Below are 23,078 nucleotides of genomic sequence, written 5' to 3' on the forward strand. Positions count from 1 at the left end.
GGGTGTGCGTGGAGAGGAGGGGCCTCCACTGCTTGAGGTACATTATGAATGACAATTATGGCATTAAGAGCCTGCAAGATCCCATCCCTTCAGATCAGGTGTGCAGATACCAGCCCCAGAGGCTGTCCTTTATATCTCAAGGAAGCCACCATCCGTCAGTCTCACAAGTGGGCCTAATGAAGCCAGGCTGCCGGGAGCAGATGCTGGGTCTTCTATGGGAACGTCAAACAAGGCCTAATCACGCCCTGCTCGGCTTCCTCCCTGCCACACATTTCCAGCACCGTTTAGAAGAGGCAGTTACAGGGAATCTTTTTGATCTTAAAGGGGAAGAAAAAGCTACTTGTCTAATAATCATTTCCATCCACACAGGGCTCAGGAGAAGGCAGAATGGATGGAGGACGAGAAGGAAACGTGTAGAATTGGAACTGAGCACAGTCAGGGTGAGTGTGGCTCTACAGGATGGCCTCGCCTGCCATCTAGGGTGCAGAGCTTATTGCCCGCCAGAGAAGGGCGCATACGCATAAGCTATGTAGAGGAGGGTTCTAGGATATGGTGATGGGGCGTGGCCAGTGGGCAGGGAAGGGAGAGGAGTTAGTATGGGGGACATGAATGGGCAGTAGTAGGTTTCTACATGGGCAGCTGAGACCGGAGCTGCTATGACCTCTGGGGAGAAAAGTCAACATCCTTTGGAGGTATTTCATCCAAAGTGAAGGATTCTGGGTATTTGTTCCTGTGCATTATTGTGGCTCTGGGTTGATCCCAGAAATGGAAGTGTTAACTTCCCAGACAATAGGACCTTCTACTGGTCCCACATGGGGAGGTACCACTGCTCCTAGAGGGATGCTGCTTGACTCGTTCTGGGCAGGACCACAAACCTGTCCGTGATGTACCGTTTGCTGTGCTGTCTGCCCTATGAATTCAGATATGCTCAACCCACAGTTGCTGGCACTGATGTCGAAACTTAACATATGAAAAAGAAAAAGGCAATAAAATCAGCATGCACTGCTGTGATCAAGTAACCCATATTTTACAAAATACCCTGAGCGAGTGATATAATTTGAGAACTAGAAATGTGACAAAAGGATTTAGTTGCAATCATTCAAAAAACAAGCATATTTGCTAGGATGCTTACTTTGTTCAGCCAATGAAGAAGACTTAACAAATGGGAAAATAATTACATTTGCCTAAGATGACACCTTTTGTGCACGCTACAGAGCTGACATGCGTTTCAATTACCTGCCATGGGAAGATGAATGAGTAAACTGCACGATGGCATGAGGAGGAGGCAGCCGGAGAAACACCTCTCCAGACTGATCGGGAGCCTGATGGGATTCGCTGGAATGAATCTGAAGAGCTTACTTTAATTCTGCCTTTCCCTGGAAAGACTGTGGGATCTGTTCAAAGCAAAGGCTTTCATTTCTTGTCAAGATGCCAAGAAGCAGTGCTCTTATAAATGCTCCTTCCAGTGGGGCAGGCTAACCACAATCATAATGACCACACTGGGCCTAACAGAGGCAGCTGTCTCAAGGAGTGTCCAGCCCTACTACCCTGTATGCTCTGAGGACTGTGACAAGCTATCACCCCTCTCTGGACTGTGTTCTCACGACACACAGAGCATGGTCGGGGTGGTTTCTGAGCCCCACCTTGACTCTAGCAGAAGCAGCAAAATCCACCAAATGGACTGGTTCCTGCAGAACATTAAGTGGTAAATAAAAAAAAATGTGTGTGTGTGTGTGTGTGTGTGTGTGTGTGTGTGTGTGTGTGTGTAGGGGGGCAGAGGTGGAGAGAGTGGAGGGTGTAATAAAGCAGACACTAAGGAGACACACCGGACTGTGTGATTGTTGGACCTTGTGAGGGTTCTCCATTAAACTGTCAGCTTTGAAATGGTTGGCAGACTGATAGATGGGGAGTAGAAAGACATTAAGAACTGGGAAATGTTCTTGTAGTTACAGTGGCTATGTCAGAAAAAGTCCTCCTGAAGAAATGCACACCAAAGTATTTATATATTGAAATGAGCTAATGTCTAGGAGTGGTTTTACAATGGCTAGCAAAAAGTGGACGGGGGTGCGTGGGGGTGAGCCAAGATAACACAAGACTGGCAAAATGCAGGCAATGGCCTCCGCTGGGTGATGGAGATGTGGGGATCATTACATTGGCCTGTCTGTCTTGGGGTCTGTTGAACACTTCTGTGATCAAGTCCTGAAATGATGCAGGCTTCTCAGCATATTGCTATTGACTCACCCATGTTCCCCTTTTCTGAAAGTCTAGGAGTCACGTGGGGGTAGGGTAGGTTTGGGGAGCTAGGCATTTGAGAAACAATTTTCCACATAGCTGTAACTCATGTTCTCATGGGGAAGCGTTTCCTATTGACTCTTGTTTTATCTGGAATCTCATATCAGATTTCCATCTCTTCTGATGCCTTTTATTGCAGAAACACAACATCCCTGAATATAAATGCCGTCAGCTGGAAAGAATAAGCATCAAAAAGCCTACCTTGAAATTGAGTAAATTTAATGGTTCCCATTCTCTCTCCGTTCCGGAACACAACTTGACCCTAAAAACAAAACAAAACAAACGAGAACAAAAGAGAAATGTCACGTTAGCCCACTGAAATCTTTAACGGCATGATGTGGTTATTAATACTGGAGAAAAATCAGCTCCCATCAGAGGCGGACACCAAAGTCAAGCTCATTACTTACACATTAGTTGTGACTTTATCTGCTTATTATGCGAGGGGCACAAAATCAATAATGAAACTATCACATATGAATTAAAGCCGAGATAGCATTGTCATTAGCACGGTGATCATGAAATGCCCAGGTAGCTGTGCTATCATGGGATGGAGGCAGAGGTGAGGCTTCTGATGGTGGGTCCTGTGCCCATTCAGAAAGATATAGGGCTTCCCTGAGGCTCTCTGGCTGGAGGACCATCAGGGTGCTGGAGAGTGGGTTTTTTTTTAAATTACATCTCTCTCTCTCTCTCTCATCTATCTGTCTATCTATCTGTCTATCTATCTGTCTATCTATCTATCTATCTATCTATCATCTGTCTTTCTATCTTTCATTTATCTATCTATCTATCTATCTATCTATCTATCTATCTATCTATCATCTGTCTTTCTATCTTTCATTTATCTATCTATCTAATCTATCTATCTATCTATCTATCTGTATATCTATCTATCATCTGTCTTTCTATCTTTCATTTATCTGTCATCTATCTATCTATCTATCTATCTATCTATCTATCTATCTATCTACTGTCTTTCTATCTTTCATGTATCTATCTATCTATCTATCTATCTATCTATCTATCTATCTATCTATCTATCTATCTATTGATTTGTGTGTGTGGTTCATTACTAAGGATGGAGAATGCTTTGGGAAACTCATCCTGAGGGGTGATGTCAGCCCCAATTATAACTGGGCTATGATGCAGCTCAAAATTAAGCATCTCCATCCAGCAAGACCTGACTACTGTCACAGGCAGCTGAGCGCCTCTCATTAGGGACTTGGGGGCTAAAGATTGCTGTCATCTCCAGCATCTGCCTTGATGGTTTCCATATGCTTGGCTGAGTACACTAGGGATTTAAAGAAGCCACACCAGTTCTTTTTGCCCACTTGTGGTCTCTGCTAAAATTCCGCAACCGTACAAGAAAACTGATGAGGGGGAATTGACGTGCTGCACCTGCCACTGCATCTTAACAACCAGCTCAGGTGGCATGGGGTGATGCCCACTTTACAGATCAAGAAACTGAGACTAAGACGGGGAGATGGCTCAGTGGATAAAGCACTTGTCCTGTGAGGACCTGAGTTTGACTCCTCAGAATCTGTGCACAAAGCTGGAAGTGTAGGGTACACCTGTGACCCAGCGCTGTTAGGTTGAAATGGGAGATGGAGACAAGAGAGTCCCTGGAGGCTTCCTGGGGCATCTGGCCCAGTGTAGAAAGCCTTGAAGAACAAAGAGATCCTGTCTCAAACAAGGTGAAAGGTGAGAACCAAGATTGTTCCTCAGCTTCCACATGCACACACATATGAACACCCACACACACATGCACACACGCATGTGCACACATGTATGCATGCGTGTGCATGGAGGGGCAAGTAAAGAAAAGAAATGGAGAAAGGCTATGTGCTGATCACAAGGTCATTGTAAATGAGGCTGGAATCCAATCTCAGTTTCATTTTATTTGTTTAGAAGTGCCCAGAACCAAACGCAGGACCTTGTGCATACGAGGTGAGTGCTCTATCTCTGAGCTACATCCCCAGCTGTGTTTCATTTAAGAGCCAAGCTATTTCAGTAGAGTTGCTTCTGCTCCAAAAGCACATCTCTCCCTATCTCGCTCTTATGGTGAAATGCAGAAGGGAAGTTGTTTCCATGGTACCCTGCTTTCCCCTCACTGCAATGCACTTGCTCTGCCCGGGCGACAGGACTCCATGTCCACTTCATCCTCAGGGGAAGGCCCTGGGAGCATTGTCCCTCAGGAAATCCGTGGGGTGAGTCCCCATGGCTTTGAGAGTAAAGAGGATCCCGCAATGTGTCCTCAGAAACACCTTCCAAAGCCACTTTGACACCTTTTTGAAGTCCTGAAGACAGCTGTGAGTAGTATCAGTTTGAAACTGAACACCCACCCAATTCTACATTCAGGTGGCAGTAAGCAATTCCCTAAAGTGTGAAAACACTTCAACGAAGGTGAGACAGGAGCTGTGATTTTATTTCTAGGGATGATTGGAAATCACACGGAACACCTTCCAAAAGGATCGTGTTTATGCAAATGGACCACTTTACCTGGGTGGGAAAGATGCAAACAGCCCTCCACAAGGAGAAAATGAGGGAAAAAAATTCCCCCAAGGGCAGAGCCCTAAATTCTTTACTGATCTCTCACCAGGATCTGAAGAATTCCAAAGGCATCTGGGTCCAGAATGTGATGTTCTACAGACTCTTTGCTGGGGACATTAAAAAGTGCGTGGGAGGGTGTCCTTGTCTGGATGAAATGGGTGGAACAGGGGCAAGGGTGGAAAAAAGATCCTCCCTTTGATTTCTTCTTCTGTTTCCCCCCTTTTAAAAAGATTTATTGTTACTTTCAAATCATGAGCACGCATGCATGCACACTTGTGTGTATGTGTGTGTGTGCGCGCGCCCTCGCGTGCACACGTGCGTGCCCATCCATCCACATTAGTGCAGGCATTCACAGAGGTCAGAAGAGGGCATCAGATCCCCTGCAGCTAGAGTTAGGAGTGGTGTGAGCCTCCCAAAGCCCGGGAACTGAACTTAGGTCCTCGGCAGGTGCTCTTCACTTTCGTCCCGTTTTTTTCAGTCTTCTGTTTTCTTTTTAAACAAAACTAATTAGTCCGTTTTGAAGTAAGACTTGCCATGTTTGACTTTACCAGCACTAGCTAGTCTTACTAGCGGAAACTCACCCCTCCCTTTAGTGTCTCAGGAAACACAGAGGTAGGAGAGCACCGCCTGAGTCTCACAAGCCATGCTCTATCTCTTCCCAGGCACCATTCTGGACACCATCTCTAAAATACAGCCTCCTGATAGGATACGGGCACTCAGTGAGCAGCAGTGGCCATTTCCATTTAAATGCTCTTAATCGCAGAGCGTTGAAGGGAAAAGATCTGAGGTGCCAGCAAGTTGTCAACCCTTGGGAAGAGATTGTTCAACTCCCGGGGACATCAGTTGGCAAGGGGGTAACCAGGTAGCCTCACCTCCCAGAAGGGTCACCCCCAAATGACAGAACCACCAGCCTCATGAGCCACCGTGTGCTCTGCCTCCCAACAAGAGGATGGCTTATCCCTAACAGGGATGGGTTTTGATTGTGGCAGCCAGTGCCAACGACACACAGATAGCAGTTGGCTTCTGATGCTCTGTCTGTACCAGAGAGGAGGCCAGGAGCTTAGAGAGACCCCTCTGAGGAAACCATGTCATGTGACTCAGTGTACTGAGTGACCTGTCATTTACTGTTCTCTTCATCGTTGCCAACTACTCAGAGGGCCGTTGGTCCAGCTGAGGAAGGCCTCTTGTCCGTGAGAGGATTTTCAAGAAAGCCTCTTTAGAACCTACCCTCCATGTGACAAGATGGCCAGCTCAGAACACAATGTTTGACCTACCCTACGACAAGTATTCTTTGCTTTAAATTGGGTCTCACTGTGTTGCCCAGGCAGGCCTCAAATTCCGGGCCTCAAGAGATCCTCCTGCCTCAGTCTCCTGAACGGCCAGTTACGTCTCCAGGGGTGCCTCACCACGCCCTGTGTCCAGGTATCTCCCTGGGCACTGACTCTCACTCCAGGGAAACTTCTCATCAATAAATGAATAGGAAATGTCAGTCAGTGGCGGGGCTGTGATAGTCACAAAGGGAAGGGGACTGAGCCAATGGTGGAGTTGGTCTTGCTTCTCTGAGTCCTTTTTGATTTGGCTCTCAAAACAACTTCTTGACTCATTTCCTGTAGGCAACACTTGCCTCCCTGTCTGCTTCGAGCAACTCAGACCAAGATATCCTGTTGTGAAGGGCCCTGGGCAGGGAGAGGAGGAGGAAAGGGACTCTGGGTGAAGTCGCAATGGCCACCAGCCTGCTTTGGCTTCCTGTGGTGGATAGTAACAGTGTAAACAGTGGGAGAGACAGCATAGGAAGATGGGAGGGGTGAGGGGGTGGGGGGGAGAGGGGGCGGGGGGGAGGGCACTGGAGACATAAGGAGAGAGGAGCCTTCATCCCAACCCAGCTGACCTTTCTCTCCAGCTGTGAGGCAAGAGTTCCAGCGCATCAGCGGCTGCTTAAGGCCTTTCCCCTTTCCCAAATGCACACCCGTAATTTCCTAGGGCTCTCACTAGCAGCCCCATTTACAGGGAAAGGATGCGCAGTAATCCCCTTGCGCAACCCTCGTGGCTCTTGGTTTTGCCCTGTCAGGTTATAATTCCATCTTTGATATCTCCAGAGCTCACTTATCTCACTTACCAAGGAAAGGAAATAAAATATGTTTCTTAGCAACCTTTTGAGATGCAACTCAAGAGTCACCAAAATGATATACAGAATTATTGCTAAGACAATTACTTCTGTCCTGCGAGGAGTCCGTGCCCACACGTGGGTGTATATTACTCTCCACAACTCTCACTTGAGGAGCCCAGGTCCACACCCTCAGGGACGCCTTGTATTTCCTTCTGAGTTCTGTCTTCTACCCCTCATGTTTAAGTCCATGTTTAAAGCGTCTCAACTTAAAATTCTTTTCTGCCCCGAAGCCAGTTTGACCCTCACTGAGGCTCCTAGGAACTCCTCTGGCTGCTGAGGGGGACAGTGTGGACCTAGGCCCCTGTCTCCTCACTGGTAACAGTAGGTGGTCCTGCTTTCTAAAACTAAGTGTGGGTCTTTTTCTCCACCCCAAGAACTGTGCTCCCCATCTAGAAAGTCTTTCTGTATATAAATGTCACATCTCTCCTTGAGCGGAGCCAGTTGGGGCTGCCGTCTCACTGGGGACCAATCCATGTGAGAAATCGGATCCCAAGGCAGTGGAGTTTGGTAGCTGTGACCTGGGTGGTACTCATAGTTCAGTCACTCTTCCGTTTACTCTGCTCTGTGTGGCAGGGGCTTCAGGCCTCCAAGTCACGTTTCCCAGAATCCCTTGCTAGCCAGTTCCATTTACATCTTGCTAATGGGAAGCACTCATGGGGGAAAAGTTTACATCAGGGGAAAGTTTCATCCCATCCCCACCCTGATTTTGGTCACAGCGGTAAAAGTTACAAGTGACTGAAGATGTAGTGGGGCCAAGTGGTACCCGGCCACCTGCTCAGAGAGGCCCAGCCTCCTGTGTAGCGGGCCCGGCAAGGCTAGGGTCCAGCAGGCTTGGACATCACCTTGTTATTTGACTTGTATTCCAAATCTGCTTTTTGACCACTTTCAGAAACCCTTTGGAAGTCAGACACCACCATGATCAGTACCCTATGAGGGAGGTAGGGCCCCCAGGCCTGGCAGAGGCAGAGGCAGAGGCAGCCCCACCTTCCTTCCTATCCCTCCATCTCCAGGGGCCTGGCAGTGCCTGCAACATGCCACTTCAGGGACCACTCTCTGCTGTGTGATGTTCTGTATGGCAAATGTGTTGCTAATTAGTCAATAAATAAAACACTGATTGGCCATTGGCTAGGCAGGAAGTGTAGGTGGGACAAGGAGGAGAATAAAGCTGGGAAGTGGAAGGCTGAGTCAGAGAGACACTGCCAGCTGCCATGATGACAAACAGCATGTGAAGATGCCGGTAAGCCACGAGTCATGTGGCAAGGTATAGATTTATGGAAATGGATTAATTTAAGCTGTAAGAACAGTTAGCAAGAAGCCTGCCACGGCCATACAGTTTGTAACCAATATAAGTCTCTGTGTTTACTTGGTCGGGTTTGAGCAGCTGTGGGACTGGCAGGTGAGAGAGATTTGTCCTGACTGTGGGCCAGGCAGGAAAACTCTAGCTACAAATGGCGTCCAACGTGTTGGCAAGAGTTTCCACCTAAAACCTGAGAAAAAAGATTCTAAAACGGAGCTAAAAACAGTTCCTAATTGTCTCTCTCAAATGAGCGGCAGCTGCCGGTTTGAGCTACTGGCGGGTTCCTGGCGAGCGTGCTTGACCTGCCATATGGCGGGAATGAGGCCTCTGCAAGTGGCACATTAAGCTGCATGGTGGATTTAGCCTTTGCTAGTACAAAACAAAAAAAAAGAGGTTTCTGGGCTACACGCTGCTTGGCTAAAAGCATAGACCCACGATAGCTCCCAGAGCTGGTGGTAAACACAGCCATGTTGGGAAGCTGAGGTGGGCAGAGCCAGCAGCCACAGCTGCAGCAGTTTGAAGCAATAGATTCACAATAAGACAGATTCAGATGTAATAGTTTACAATGTGTGTAAAATATACATAGGCTTGAAAGAGACAAAAAAGGTGATATATACAGTTATAGAAACAAATACATAGTTTTTTAAAAAAATAAAGTCTTTAAAGAGACAGTAAAATTAATATAAAAAATAAGCCATGTAAAGATGAATATTACACAGAGAATCTGGATTGTGTTGTCTTTGAGATTTTTAACTGCAGAAAAACATTTGATTGTAAAAGCTGTTGAGTTAAACCAATACATATATTTTAAAGATACCTTGACTTCAAAATTTGGATATAAGGATATGTTGCTTTGGAAAGGAGACTCTGCTTTTGTTCCCACAGAAAGCCAAAGGCTATGGATTTGTTCCAGATTAAGATACATCAGGTTTGACCAGCCAAGACCCCCTGAAAGGTCTCTGATGACACCATGGCCCAGATGATTCAACATCTAGAACGGTTTGAAGGCATCTGGCTCAGACGATACAGCCTCATGGACTACTCCATGATCCTAAAATTTTCTTTGTGTCCCCATAAGATACAGCACCCCCCTCCAGCAGGAAGTAGTAAGAGAAGCTACGCCCAAATTCCCAAATTATATGTAATTTTACTTTGTTAAGGTTAAAACCTTCCTTTTTGAAAAAAAAAAAGGGGAGGAAGTGCTGTGTGGCAAATGTGTTGCTAATTAGTCAATAAATAAAACACTGATTGGCCATTGGCTAGGCAGGAAGTGTAGGTGGGACAAGGAGGAGAATAAAGCTGGGAAGTGGAAGGCTGAGTCAGAGAGACACTGCCAGCCGCCATGATGACAAACAGCATGTGAAGATGCCGGTAAGCCACGAGCCATGTGGCAAGGTATTGATTAATGGAAATGGATTAATTTAAGCTGTAAGAACAGTTAGCAAGAAGCCTGCCACGGCCATACAGTTTGTAACCAATATAAGTCTCTGTGTTTACTTGGTCGGGTTTGAGCAGCTGTGGGACTGGCAGGTGAGAGAGATTTGTCCTGACTGTGGGCCAGGCAGGAAAACTCTAGCTACAACTCTCCTTGTTCCAGCCCTCCCAAATGAAGGCACAGACTGACATGGGTCTACCTTGTTTTGATAAGAACCGCTGCAGAGCAGATGTGGAAATAAAATCGTGGAGGGAAGTTCCCAGGTAGAGAAGAGATAAGGGTTTACTTTCCCCTCAAAGAGATGCTGCTCAAGGAAGCAGCGTGTGGAAGGCCATGAGCCCCAGGGGAAGGGGACAGTGGGGAGGAGAGCCAATGAGAACACAGCGTAATGACACAGTGTATGTACACGGGAAGACACCATAGTGAAACCCATTACTTTGAATGCTAACCTCAAAAATGAATTTAAAAGCATTATGGCTAAAAGGAGAATTTGAAAAAGGGAGTCTGTTTCACAATGATCAATCTCAAATACAGGACAGTGCGTGGGCTACACATGGGGGGATGCGGTGGGATGTGGGGGCACTCGAGCTTCAGGACAGGCCAGACAACAGCAGCTAGCACCAACAGCGTGAGTGGGGACTGTCATGCTGCCTCAGAGCCTCCGGCCCCCCATCTGAGAGAACAATTCCTACCTCTCAGGACAGTATGCGGGGATTAAAGAAGAGTGTGTGTAAAATCTGCACAGAGATGGGGAATTATTTTTTTAAATTTAATTTTAAAAATATTTAAGTGTAGTTGTGCATACCTGCTTGTCTGTATGTGTACCACATGTACAGGTACCAGTAGAGGCCAGAAGAGGGCACTAGATTCCCTGGAACTGAATTTATAGGTGGTTATGTGCTACCTGGTATCAGTGCTGGTGCTGGGAACCGAACCCAGATCCTCTGCAAGAGCAGCAAATGCTCTTAACTGCTTAGCCATGTCTCCAGCCCCCCAGGTGAGTGGATGTCTAAAGAGCTGAAAGTTGAGGAGTCACAGCTCTGCCCAGTTTGCCGGAGGAGGGGGCAGCCATTGTAGACTGGGTGGAAAATCCTGCCACATTGGGAGGTTCTTCACCTGGGGCAGTACCAATCTCAAAGGACAACACAACATTGTTGTTGGGGCTGTGATACTGCAGGGCAGGTTCCTATTCATGGTGGGTCGAGCTTGACACCACTCAGGCTTGAAGGAAAAGGTGTCCTTTGTCCCCACAGGGACAGCAGGACTTAGAAGAGAGGGAAGGATTGAATAGTTGGGTCCGTCTACCCTGTGCTCTGTAAAGGTGAGAAAGGTCTTTCCTCCCCTGCATGTCCCCTTGGGCTACAGAAGAGGCCATATTTTGCCTTTATTTAAAATATTTTTCTTACCCTGAAGATTCTTTTGATAGGTCCAAGCCTTCAGATGTATGATGACATGACTATGAGAAACAGGCGTGCTGAAAACCAGAGGAAGGCTGGGGCTGGAGGCGTGGCCCGCTCACTGACACTTTCTGCTGTGGCGAGATAGGGCAAAAGCCCAAGCAGCAACTTCCCACAAAGCGACACAAAACGATCGGTGGCCTAAGGCAGGGCTGGGTGTAGCAGAAGGAAGCGGAGGCCCAGAGAAGCCTGGTAGATGGTGTAGGAGAAGAGACCGGCTCCCACGCTCTCTTTCAGTTAGTACAAAAGCAGAGGCAGGGTTTTGGGAGCAGCAAATATCAGACATGCATGGAATGTGCACAGAATAGAGGAACAGTGAGACGTGAACTCTGATATAGGAACATGAAACACGTCAATCAACAAGCTGTGCTGGGTGGCTGTGATGTGTCTAGCAGATGCCAGGCAGGCACCAGCATAAAGGACGAGGAAAATCCAGTCCTAGACTGCACGGGTCTCCAGTCTGCTGGAAGATATAGCTACTTATAATAAGCCCATGGGAACGTATAGAATTACTAATTATTAACACAAAGGAAAAGAGTGGGTTGCTGTGAAAAAAAAACAAGACCCTAATTTAGACTAGGGGGATCCAGGAAAGTCTTTTATGGGGGTTGGTATCTGTACTGAGAAATGAAGCAGTTACAGGTGAGCTTAAAGCAACAGGGAGAGCATCTTGTGAAGAGGGGATCACAAGTATGTTCAAAGGCCCTGGGGCAGGAGAGCCCTTGAGAAGTCAAGGCATATGGACCAATGACAGTGGAGATAAACATGGTGGCTGAGGAGGAGGTAAGCAAGGAACAAGACAGGTGACAGGGGAGGTGAGTGGGTACAGGGGAGGTGAGTGGGGACAGGGGAGGTGAGTGGGGGCAGGGGAGGTGTGTGGGGGCAGAGGAGGTATGTTGGGGCAGGGGAGGTGAGTGGGGACAGGGGAGGTGGGTGGGGACAGGGGAGGTGAGTGGGGACAGGGGAGGTGTGTGGGGACCGGGGAGGTGAGTGGGGACAGGGGAGGTGAGTGGGGACAGGGGAGGTGTGTGGGGACAGGGGAGGTGAGTGGGGGCAGGAGAGGAGGGCTGCCAAGGTCTTGTAGAACCTTCTAGAGCCAGGGTTGCTAGGCTTCTGTGTGCTTATTTCCTTGGGATTGGACAGCTTCCTCCTGGAGGGGAAGACCACGGCTTATAGGACTCAGTTCACACCTGAGACTCAGAAGCTACAACCTCCAGAAGACCTCTCTCCAGGGCTTAAGCAGGAAACAGTTTCTGGGGAGTAGAGATGCCCGGGGAGCTCCCTGCAGTCATGCAGAGACTGGGGTGAGGGTTCAGTGATGCAGCTGCCCTTGAGCTGCCCATGCTCCTGTAAGTCACCCCAATAACTCACTGTTTCACTGAATGGGACTTGGGAAGAATTCTTTCTCTGTCTGGCATTGGTGCCCTGTCTGGGGTGAACAGACATTCGCTCGTCTCCCCAAGAGAAGTCACATAACATGGCCTTAATTTTGAGTGGAGGGGAAGCCGTGGATGGATTTTTACCAGGAGATGACTTAATCTACATTATCTGGACCTGAGAATTGTAAAAGTTATACAGTGTTGGAAAAAGTGATGTTCCGCTTGCGCTAGACTCCCACTCACTGGCCATCAGCTCTGGTTCTCTTTCCTTTCAGTCACGTGGCTAGACAAGCTCTTCCAGCCTTCACGCTGGTTAGGTCAGGCCTTGTGACCATCACCAGTGGTACACGGGCAAGCATGATACCCACTGTTCCAGATCTAGCACAGGCAAACTTCCCCAAAGATCCTGCCTTTTTCCACATGCCAGTCAGAGTCCCAGGATCTAGCAGAGAACTTACAGGCCCAAGCAGCTGCAGGGATATGAGACAGAAGAGCCTGGGCTCACACTTGAGCACGTGGAAGGGCTGTGTTACTCCCCCCCCTGCCCCCCACACACTGGGCACTCTACTCTGCTGTTTGACTCTATTAGTTACTTTTCCCATTCTGTAACCAAGTACCTGACAGCAAACTGCTTCAAGAGGAAGGGCTTAGTGTGGCTCACTTTTATTTTCTGTTCTTTCCTCCTTCCCTCCCTCCCTCCCTCCCTCCTTCCCTCCCTCCCTCCCTCCCTCCCTCCCTCCCTTCCTTTTTTGCTTGTTGGAGACAGGGTCTCACTATGTAGCCCTGGCCAACTGGAACTCACTATGTAGACCATGATGGCCTTGACTCACAGGGGTCTGCCTGTGTCTGCCTCCCGAGTGCTGGGGTTAAGGGTGTATGTCACCATTCCTGGTTGAATATCTGTCCCTGTCTGTCTGTCCGTCATCTGTCATCCAGCTTCCATATCTGGGTGGTCCCGGGAATTGAACCTGTAATCTCATGCACTCTAGGCCAGTGTTTTAGTACAGCACCACAGCACTGGCCCTGCTTTGCCTCATGGTTAAGGGCACAATCCGTCACAGGCAGGAAGATGGTGTCTGGAGTGGCTGGGGCTGTGGCAGCAGGAGTGTGAGGCTGCTTGCTTCCATCTGGGCAGACCAGGAAGCAGAGACTGGACAGGAAGCAGCATCTAAGTGTAAACCTCAAGGCCCACCCCTAGTGATCTATTTCCCCTAACAAGACCCTACCTCTCAAAGGTTCCAAAGGCTCCCAAGACAGCTGTCACCAGCGCTGGAGACCAAGCATTCAAACACATGAGCTTGTGGGGGACATTTTGTCTTCACACTACCCACGAAAGTTCTGAGGAAGCTTTTGTTACGGCAGCTGGAGTTATATATCCTAACTAATATAATAAAGAATGATAAGATTACCGGGTGGTGGCTGTGCACGCCTTTATTCTCAGCACTCGGGAGGCAGAGGCCCTCAGATCTCTATGAGTTTGAGGCCAGCCTAGTCTACAGAGCTAGTTCAAGGACAGCCAAGGTTACACAGAGAAACCCTGTCTCGAATTCCCCTCTCCCCACAAAAAAGAATAATAAAAGCAAAAAAAAAAAAAAAAAAAAAAGGATGAAAATTCTTCTTCAGACTGTTCACAGTCCATACAAAACTTATCCCTTCCCCCAAGGAGCAATGCTAAACACTGGTTAATCTTGCACTGGGTGATTATGTTTGTTTCTTTTTTATTTTTCAATACTTTCTGATATTCTCTAACAAGCAAGTATTATTTTACTAACATGAAAAGTTTACTTAAAAGTTTTTTTCTTTGAAATGCTATTATAAGGAGACATGTTTTTCCAGGCAAAAAATAGCAACATCATCACCAGCAAATTAATTCTCCCTCTTGAAATACATTAATTCTCACCAACGGCTTAGAGTTTTCCTGTACAAGGGCTGAGGGTCTGTGTGAACATAAACACATTTCCTCTCCTCGTCCTGTGACAAAAAGAGGCGGGAGCAAGGAGTCAGAAGGCTAGACCTGGCCATGTCCGAAGGGCTCAAGTCCTGCCCACCTGTCCTCGGGTTCCCTCGTAAGCGCGCAGAGTGAAAGCGCCTGCATCACCATCTTGTGGAGAAACCATCCCTGCTGTTTTGAACTCTGCTGAGATGGCTGTGTAAGACACCTGAGCTCTTCCCCTGGCTTCTCACATTAGCCAGTACCCCTTGCCAGCCTCAGTGGGATGGAGTGGGCACCAGTTTCCCATCTTTCAGGTGAGGAGACAGAGGGGCTGAGAGGGCAGGAGTTTGTCTCAGGTCACATGACCTGAGGGAGGGGAAGGGACCTTTACCCCAGATTGCCGCTCCAGATTTGTGCTTTTGACACTAATCCAGCCTCCCTGTGTAGGACCCAGGCATTGATCTGAAACTGAGACCTTGGCTTTCCGGACGACAGAGTGACTGCTTTCTACCTTGGGAAGGTGGAGAGGTGGTGCCACCATTCCTTGACGGCATAGTTGGTATGGGGGACGTGGTTGGAGCAGGGGGTGGCATCGCTGCCCGTTCAGCTCCAGGTAGGAAGGCTACAAAACCCGAAGGCTGGAGGCCTCCTCCAAGGCCCCCGGTCTGCCTTCCTGGCTATCTGCAGCTGTACGCAGTCCCTCAATGAGCAGCCTTTAATGTTTGCTCTACTGCAGCTTCTATTTTTGTTAAATAGATCGGCCTCTCCACCAGGAAAACCAAATTGCTGACCAGTCGACCCCAAAGTCCAAGACATGCAATTTGCAATCTGTTTGCATCTCTGTCCACCAGGGTGGGCTGCAGACTGGCCTGGGGGGGGGCGGGGCGGGCAGGACTCCAAGTAGACATCTGGTGCAGCAGCCATGGACAGGTTAAGGGAGGGCTCAGCTGCAGGAGGGTCCTGGCAAGGGTCGGGGTGCATAGACTGGAGAAATAGGAAGGGGCAGGTGTCCAGGATGTGGTAACTAACGGGGGGGGGGTGTGACCCAGAAAGGGGCCAACTTGGCCCCCAGTGATGTTGGTTACTGCTGCCCAGAGTATAAGGAAACAGTTTACATGTTTTAAGAGCCAGATCCGGGGTTCCTCATAATAGGAGAGCAAGCTCAGTGTGGGGAGAAGCATTGTTTGGCCTCCTGGAGAAGGGGAACCTCTCAGTGCAGTGGGCACCTGGCAGGCAGAAGCCAAGCTGGGGGGGGGCAGAGGTAGGAGGTGGTCACTGTGGGAGACCACAGGTGAGGAAGCAGGGGCACAAGGATATGGAAAGGTAGAAAGAGAGGGAACTTTGGGGTGGCCGAGGAGCTCAACATGTCACTCAGGGCCATTCTCCTCTTCACCGAGACCCTCCCCCGCCTTGAGTCCTGGCAAGAGAAGCCAGCCTTTGTGCTGCACGGTTCCTCATGGTGGGGAAGGACTGTGTGCCACACACTGAAGAGTTGAGGCCAGCAGGAGGGACCATGCCACCTTCCAGATCTCAACACACTTGGCACAGGTGGGGCCATGGGTTCATGAGTCCATCCTCCAGTTGGAAGCACCCTGATTTTATTGTGGGTACCTCCAAAGTGAGGGACAGGGGTTCCCAACAGCCTTTCCATGGTGACCTCACATTGTACATACGGTGCAGAGGGGACAGGAATGAGTTTAAATAATGGAGGGGCTCTGCTTTGGCAGGCCCAGTGGCCTGGGGAGTAGGGTGAAGGAAAAGAAGGGTGGATAGGGAGGGCTCGCGAGCATTTGACCCCAGAGGAAGGGCCAGGCAGATCTGCAAGGAGGACCCGGCCCAACATGCCTGCTTCTTTACTCTGGATATGAGATGCCTTAGTGGGCTCCATTCGGCACAGCAGCTCCCTCTCTTCTCTCAGCCCCCAGCCTCGTGATCCCCTCAAGCCTGTCTGGAGCCTGGCTTTACCAGAATGCCCTGGAGTCTGGCCTGACTTAGCTCTGCAGGGATGACTCTCCTGACCTGCTCTGCAGGTGCTAGAAAGAGCAAAGACCTGCACAGGGCGTTCAAGGAAGAATTGACAGGATTCCAGAGTGAGCCTGCAACACCCTGCATTTGGTGCAATTCCCCCAGATCAGCTCCACCATCAGGAAGCTCCCAGCTGGGGTGAGGAGGAAGACTCAGTCAGTTAGCCACAGCGTACTGGCAGGATGCCCTGGCTGGCGAAGGGCCTGGGATGTCAGCATCTATCCCAGACTGGGGCAGGGAAGGGTTCAGGAGAGAGAGCATCTCGAGTGAGCCTGGAAGGGCTAGAAACAGCTAGCTGGCTAAGGGGAGGCTGGGGGTGGTGAGCCAAACCCAGGAAGAGGAACAACATATGTGAAGGCCCTGGGGTGAGAAAGCAGAGCATACTGTAAGCAGCAGAAATAGTTCTAGGTGGGGAAATTTCAGGAGAAAGGAAGTGAGGGTTTCCTTTCCAAAGCATAGATCGTGAAGCAAAAGATTAACCAATATTGAATGCCTGGGACAAAGCCAGGTGGACAGTCACCAGAGGGGAAGATGACTCTGTGAGGGTCTGAAGTCCACATGCTGCTAATATCCAGGTTATCCTGGGAACCCCTGAAACAACCAGTGACCCCAGCAGAGACAGAGAAGGCTGAGAACAAGCAGGGACCAGGGACAGAGACGTCAGAGGGACTGAAAGGAGGCCATGGCGGAGAAACAAGAGCTCGTTACGTGGAAGCGACAGCTCCGTGTAGATCAAGTGCAGCCATTAGGAAGAGACAGCCAAGTCCTGGAGGGGACATACAGGCCCGGTGACCTTATCACTTCTGGTGGGATGTCCTAGGAGCAGCCATCCTGGACAGTATCACACTCACCCAGAATGCCACTTCTGCATCCAGTCCTAAGAGATACTTACAAGGGAACATTTGGAAAGCTGCCCACTGGTTTTTTCCCCCTCTTTCCTCCTTCCTCTCTCCTCTCCTCTTTTTCCCTTCCTCAGACATCTGATCTCACAAACATACTACTTCATTGCTAGAAATAACATCTGATGATTCATTGTCAGCTATGCTTGGAACCAGCTTATGTCCAGCTACAAATGGACAGACAACATAGACCTCTGCTAATGCCTGAGAGTCTAATAGTCCCTGTACCAAGTTCTGCTCCCCAGACACCAAAACCAGAAGTTTAGAGTAGAAAATTGCTAATAGGTGAGCTTGCCTGTAAGGTATTGAATCGGATAAGCTCTAAACAACAACAACAACAACAACAACAATGCCCCCCCCCAAAAAAAAACAAAGCAGGATGTAAATGCAGAGATGAATCCACATAGCTTTTGCTGAAGAAAAAAAAGGACACACTTGGGAAAGAAAGAAAAGACCTATACAGTGAGTAAGATTTTAGCCTCCTGGGGCTAGAGAGACGGCTCAGAGGTTAAGAGCACTTATTGTCTTGCATGGGACCTGGGTCAATTCCCAGACTACACATGGTGGCTCACAACCATTTTGCTAACTCTAGTCCCAGGAGATCTGACATCCTCTTCTGACCTCAGTGGGTATCAGGCACACATGTGGTACACAGACACACATGCAGGCAAAACACTCTCACACACAAATAATACAACAAATAAATCTTAAAAAAGATTGTAGCCTCTTGATTATTAAAGGGAGGAAGGGTCATACACTCGGTTTAGAAACTGTTTCATGCACTCAGTGTGCCTGCCATCCTAGGCTGCCATCCAACTTTGAAAAATTATAAAATAAACTGCTTCCCTTTTACTGAGTACTCTTTTACCCTCTGGTACTCTTATTATGAAGTGAGGGCCATTGTTTCTCACATTTATAAAAAAGGAAAAAAAAAGTAGAGATCATGTCTGTAAACTACAACACATTTGCATGAAGTAAAAACATGCACAAGTGAAAGATTAGATGTTCTCAGAATGTCTGCTGTGGGAAATGGGGTTGAGAATAGGACATATGGGACATAAAGGGACCGGTGAATGATGTCTGAGCTAGTGGTGCTCATTTCCATGAATGAATGGTGAGGACCAGCTAGCTCCATGCTCACCTAGAGGAGGTGAAGGGCAGAAATAGAACCTAGACACTGCCCTGAGGGTGAGAAGTGGTGGTAAGGAGGCCAAGGGGTTCTGAACTCTTGTTTCCCTGTATGTGGCCCTCTGGAAGTCATTTGTTCACGTACTAATTCATCATGAAATGCCATTAGCACCGGCCTCTGAGCAAGGCACTGTGCTGGCTCCAGGGATCCTGGTGCTCCAGAGTAGCGGGACTCTTTTGCTCCGGTCCTACTGCAAGGCCAAGGACCTGATGGGACTGCTCTGGGGTTTGTTCAGTGGCTCTGAGCATGGGAAAACCAGGGGGTTCACAGGCCTTGAAGATGTTACCTCCTTCACATATCTGAGCTACAGAAAACAAGACTCAGATGAGTCCTGAATCTCAGTTCCTCCGTGTGAGTGGGCAGCAGGCAGTGTCTGCTTACCTCAGGAGAATGAAAAAACAGGCAGGGAGCATCTCGGGAGACAGTGTTCCAGGCTACTTCCAGATCTAATGTTCTGTGGCGTCTGGTGAGTCACCACTCATACCTCTGACCATCAGGCCAGGCTAGCAGTCAGGTGTCCCCTAACTGAGAACTCGTTGTTTGCCTAAGCTCCCTTTCTAGCTCCCCAGATAGCAGAGACCAGGGAACTATTGACTTGGTTCACAGCCTAACCCTAAAAACTTCTATGAAGTGACAGATGCAGGCAGAAAAAAGGAAAGCAGGACTTCTGGGTGGCTAGACTCAGGGCCTTCTCAGAGATGGCCAGAACGTAGGACGTGGGAGGCCAGGGTTGGATGCACTGCACGCATGGTCAGATGTCTTGGGTGTGGTTTGCAGGACTGGAGTAGGGCTGGGGCTAGAAGATGAAGGGGAACTCTTCTCTCTTTCTTACTCTGGCTGAGAGTCCTCACTCCTTCCTACTTTCCATGGCTATTCTAAGACCCCCACCCAACATTTGAGACCTGCTAATCATTCAGAGTCATGGTCCTCACATTGTTAGAATCTGTACATGTTGTAATAGACGTTAATTTTTGTTGCTTGGCAACCCTTTGGGTGCTAAGAGTACCTGGTGTTAAGGGAGATTGTATCAGCCAGAATCTGTGATGGCCCTTCTAATGCACAGTGGCTTCTGATGTCAGCTGGGGGACACGCTCTGGTATGGTCCCTTCCACAGTGAATGGGTCGGCCTGTGTAAACAGTAGGGTACTGCAGACACAGACCATGAAGAGACCCTGTAGCCTGGGTTACTCATGGAAGCAGAAGCAACCATTGTACCATGAAGACACCCAAGTAGCCTATTTCAAGGAACTGAGTCCTTCTGTCAAGAACCAGAACCAGCTTGCCAGCCACCAGAGAAGCTGTCTTGGGAGCGCATCTCCAGTCTTCCCGGGTGATGTCTCATCTACCTCGTGCAAAATGTGAAATTAACCTGTAAGCCCCATCCACCCAAGGACCAGGTAACTTCCCGGGGTGCTGGGAATTGTAGTTATTGAAAAACAACAACAAAGCCGCATAGGAAAGTACAGTGGCTGGATGGTTTTGTTCATGAAAAGCCCTATAACACTGTTCCAGGGCCACTCAGCTGGGAATTCCAGGGAATGACTCGGACCAAAGGCCATCTTGGTCAATATTTAATTAAAGTTTACTTCAAATTTGGCTCAAATGGTGGAATTGTTTTTTTCTCCGGTGAATCTCAGGATTAACATTTGGAGGTCCCAGTGAGATAATTCCACCTCAAACTCTGAAGCTAGGCTCTTCACTCCGGCTCCAGAAACCCCTCCCCCTCCACAACAGTGAATGGCCATGTTTGGAAAAGGATATAGTAAGCATTTTTTTTTTTTTTTAAATGGAGGCCTCTTTTTTTTTTTTTTAAAGATGGCTTCTCGTGACAATTTCCTGCCTGGTTTCTGGATTCTGGTTATGGGGTACCTTATCTGGGGACATGGGGGGCTGATGAGGCCCACCAAATCCTTTGCCCAGGCCAAAGGGAGACATCCCATGGCCCACTGGTTATTTCTGGTTAATTGGGAGTTCAGCCAGAACCACCAGTTGGCTTCTGACCTACCTTGGAGTTCTCAGGATACCCTGGTGACATTGGGAACGGAGTCAGGGAACTCGGAGAGGCCCAGACTTGGCACTGTCAACAAGATTCCAATGCCTAGGCTGCACAACAGAGCTAGGAACTACAGGGGCATTCCATGGTTGGGAATCAAGCTGCAGGTATGGATCGGCCAGCGTGGATTTGGGAGCCGGGGAAGACTCAGAGAGGTGCAGTCTTTGATGGGTTCCTAGCATCTGGGGTGTACAAAAAGGCTTAAATTTTTTCTCTTAGTCAGCTTGGTGGAGCTCTGAAGCTGAGGACTCCGTGTTTAGATGCTGTTGTCTTATGTTTTCTCTTGTCAGTTGGCTCCATGTTTCCCACTGTAGCTTTGGCTCTGTGTCTTGTTTTACGTCTGTATCTGTCTTTCTGACTCGGGGCAACTAAATGGATGAACTCATGACCAGACTGATGTGCTGCTCTTGGAGGGCCCAGGCCAGCGGTGTGGAGCCCTACAACCATGGCTCCTTTAAGCCAGACACTGCCCCTGCCTCCCTGCCTCCTGCCTGGGTCTAGCCGGCAAGGCCCGGGGCCTTGTGACCTGTGATGGAACTTCACATCCTAGAGCACCAGGTAAGGCTGCTGAGCCTCGTCCACCTGGGCCTCTGGCTCTGCACCCACCGGCTCACCAAGCTGCTCTTGGAGTGGTCACTCCTAAAACAGTGGAACTTTTGGGGTATGGAATGCAATGGCAGCATGTGTTCAGTGCAATGCCTGGGGTCAGTGGGCAGCTTTGAGAAACCCAGGGTCCCTGCAGGAAAGCTGGAGGCCAGTCCTGCTACAGCACTGCTGTGCCCATGAGAACTGGATTCAGCAGCTAGCACAGTGCTCTCCTCCTTGGAATTACAGCACTGGAGGAGGTAAGGAGAGCTTTGTCTGTCTGTTTTGAATGTATGGATATGGCCACTGCATGCTTGTTTCTGACTGCTCTTGAATGTGTTCTGTGTTTCTTGGTTGTAGTTCAGGTATTATTGTTGCAGCCAGCTGCTTCGGCTCAGAATTTATCTCTGTGGGTTCTGGCCACTGAATCTAATGTAACAGGGATTCAAATATCATTTGGGTATGGATAATTTTAAACTTGTTTTATGCTGCTCTACTTTATTAAAGGGCTGGCTCTGGAATTGGGTTACGGCTCACCCTTTTTCAGACCGAACACGCTTTTAAAATCTCTATGTCTGGGGTCAGAAACTGACAGCGAGAAGAGAAACAGCAGGACGGCTAAAGGGATGATGGTCTTACAAGTTTATCGGGTATGGTTAAAAATCTGTAATACCTGTAGCCAACAGTTAACTTAAAAACTCATGACTCGGGGTTGGTGATTAAAAGTCTGTGCATAGGTAATCTTAAAGGAACCATGTGACATGATTCCATTCTGGGATATAAGCAACACACGGCTTACCACCATCTCAGGCAGCCATGTGGCTGGTTGACATCTTTGTAGGGTTGGAGAAGATGGATGTCATGGCTTCACTACCATCTTGACTAAGGGCAACCACGTGGTATAGGCCAACCAAGGAGACAACAGGTCTCCAAAGACACTTTTTAACTGGGTTAGGATTTTTCTATGATAAATTCCTGTCCTGTCTTTAAAACAAGGTTTATAAAAGATAGGATTTAAAAACAATGCTTATTTAACGAGGTATTAAAGCTGCACACCCATGTGTTCATATACAAGAACGTACCTTGGTGGCAGCCAAATTTTGTAACATAAGAGTCACCCAGATGGTATTTATTTTAGAGACATGAGATTGTTTGCACTGTTGGAGCTTCGTTTTCCCTTCGACAGATTATGGCTGTGCCCTGTATCTTTACTCTTTATTTTGATATTTCAAGAACACACAGTTGAGAGATTTTAAACTGCTTTAAAAGAAAATTTTGGAGTTTTACAGAAAGTTTAAATTTAAAGACCCTGTATATCTTTTAAAAAACAGCTTTTTAAAAATATTTAAGTTTATAAGGCTAGAGGACATTTTAAAGTTTATAAGCTATTTTATTATAATGTCTTTATTAAAATGTGATCTTGACAAATAGATAAATAAAAGGCTAAAATGTAGGGCCACAGCTATAAAAACCAAGCATTAAGCATCAGAGATTGAGGTATTCCTATTTTATGATACAGCAAGACAATGATCTAAGCAGTCTGGTGAAGGGTCTCTCCTTGCCTAAGGTCTATTCAGGCTCACAGAGACTGATTTAGGAATGTATGTCTAACCTGTCTTTGCTAGCATTATTAAGCTGCAGCTATTTTGGTAAACTGAGCCATATAGGAAACTGTTGTATTCTATAATGGTACACTGTATAAAGACCAGGAAAGTAAAGTTGCTAATCTTTCTATGGACTATGTTCTTGAAAAGAGCTTCAATTAAAAAACTGCTATTTTTACTATAAACTATTAAAGATGAACAACTAAAAAATAGCTT

General features: G+C 48.0%; 1 protein-coding gene across 1 annotated transcript in view; it reads right to left on the minus strand.

The window, feature by feature from the left end:
- The window catches only part of Gabbr2 (gamma-aminobutyric acid type B receptor subunit 2), a 349,015-nt gene that overhangs the window by 83,967 nt on the left and 241,970 nt on the right, over nucleotides 1-23,078 (minus strand). The window contains exon 8 of the mRNA XM_059254316.1: nucleotides 2,494-2,554. Coding sequence (XP_059110299.1) covers nucleotides 2,494-2,554 — 61 coding nt within the window. The remainder of the gene's footprint in view (nucleotides 1-2,493; nucleotides 2,555-23,078) is intronic.

The sequence above is a fragment of the Peromyscus eremicus genome, chromosome 2 (genome assembly GCF_949786415.1).
Source record: "Peromyscus eremicus chromosome 2, PerEre_H2_v1, whole genome shotgun sequence".
NCBI classification, from domain to species: Eukaryota; Metazoa; Chordata; class Mammalia; order Rodentia; family Cricetidae; genus Peromyscus; species Peromyscus eremicus.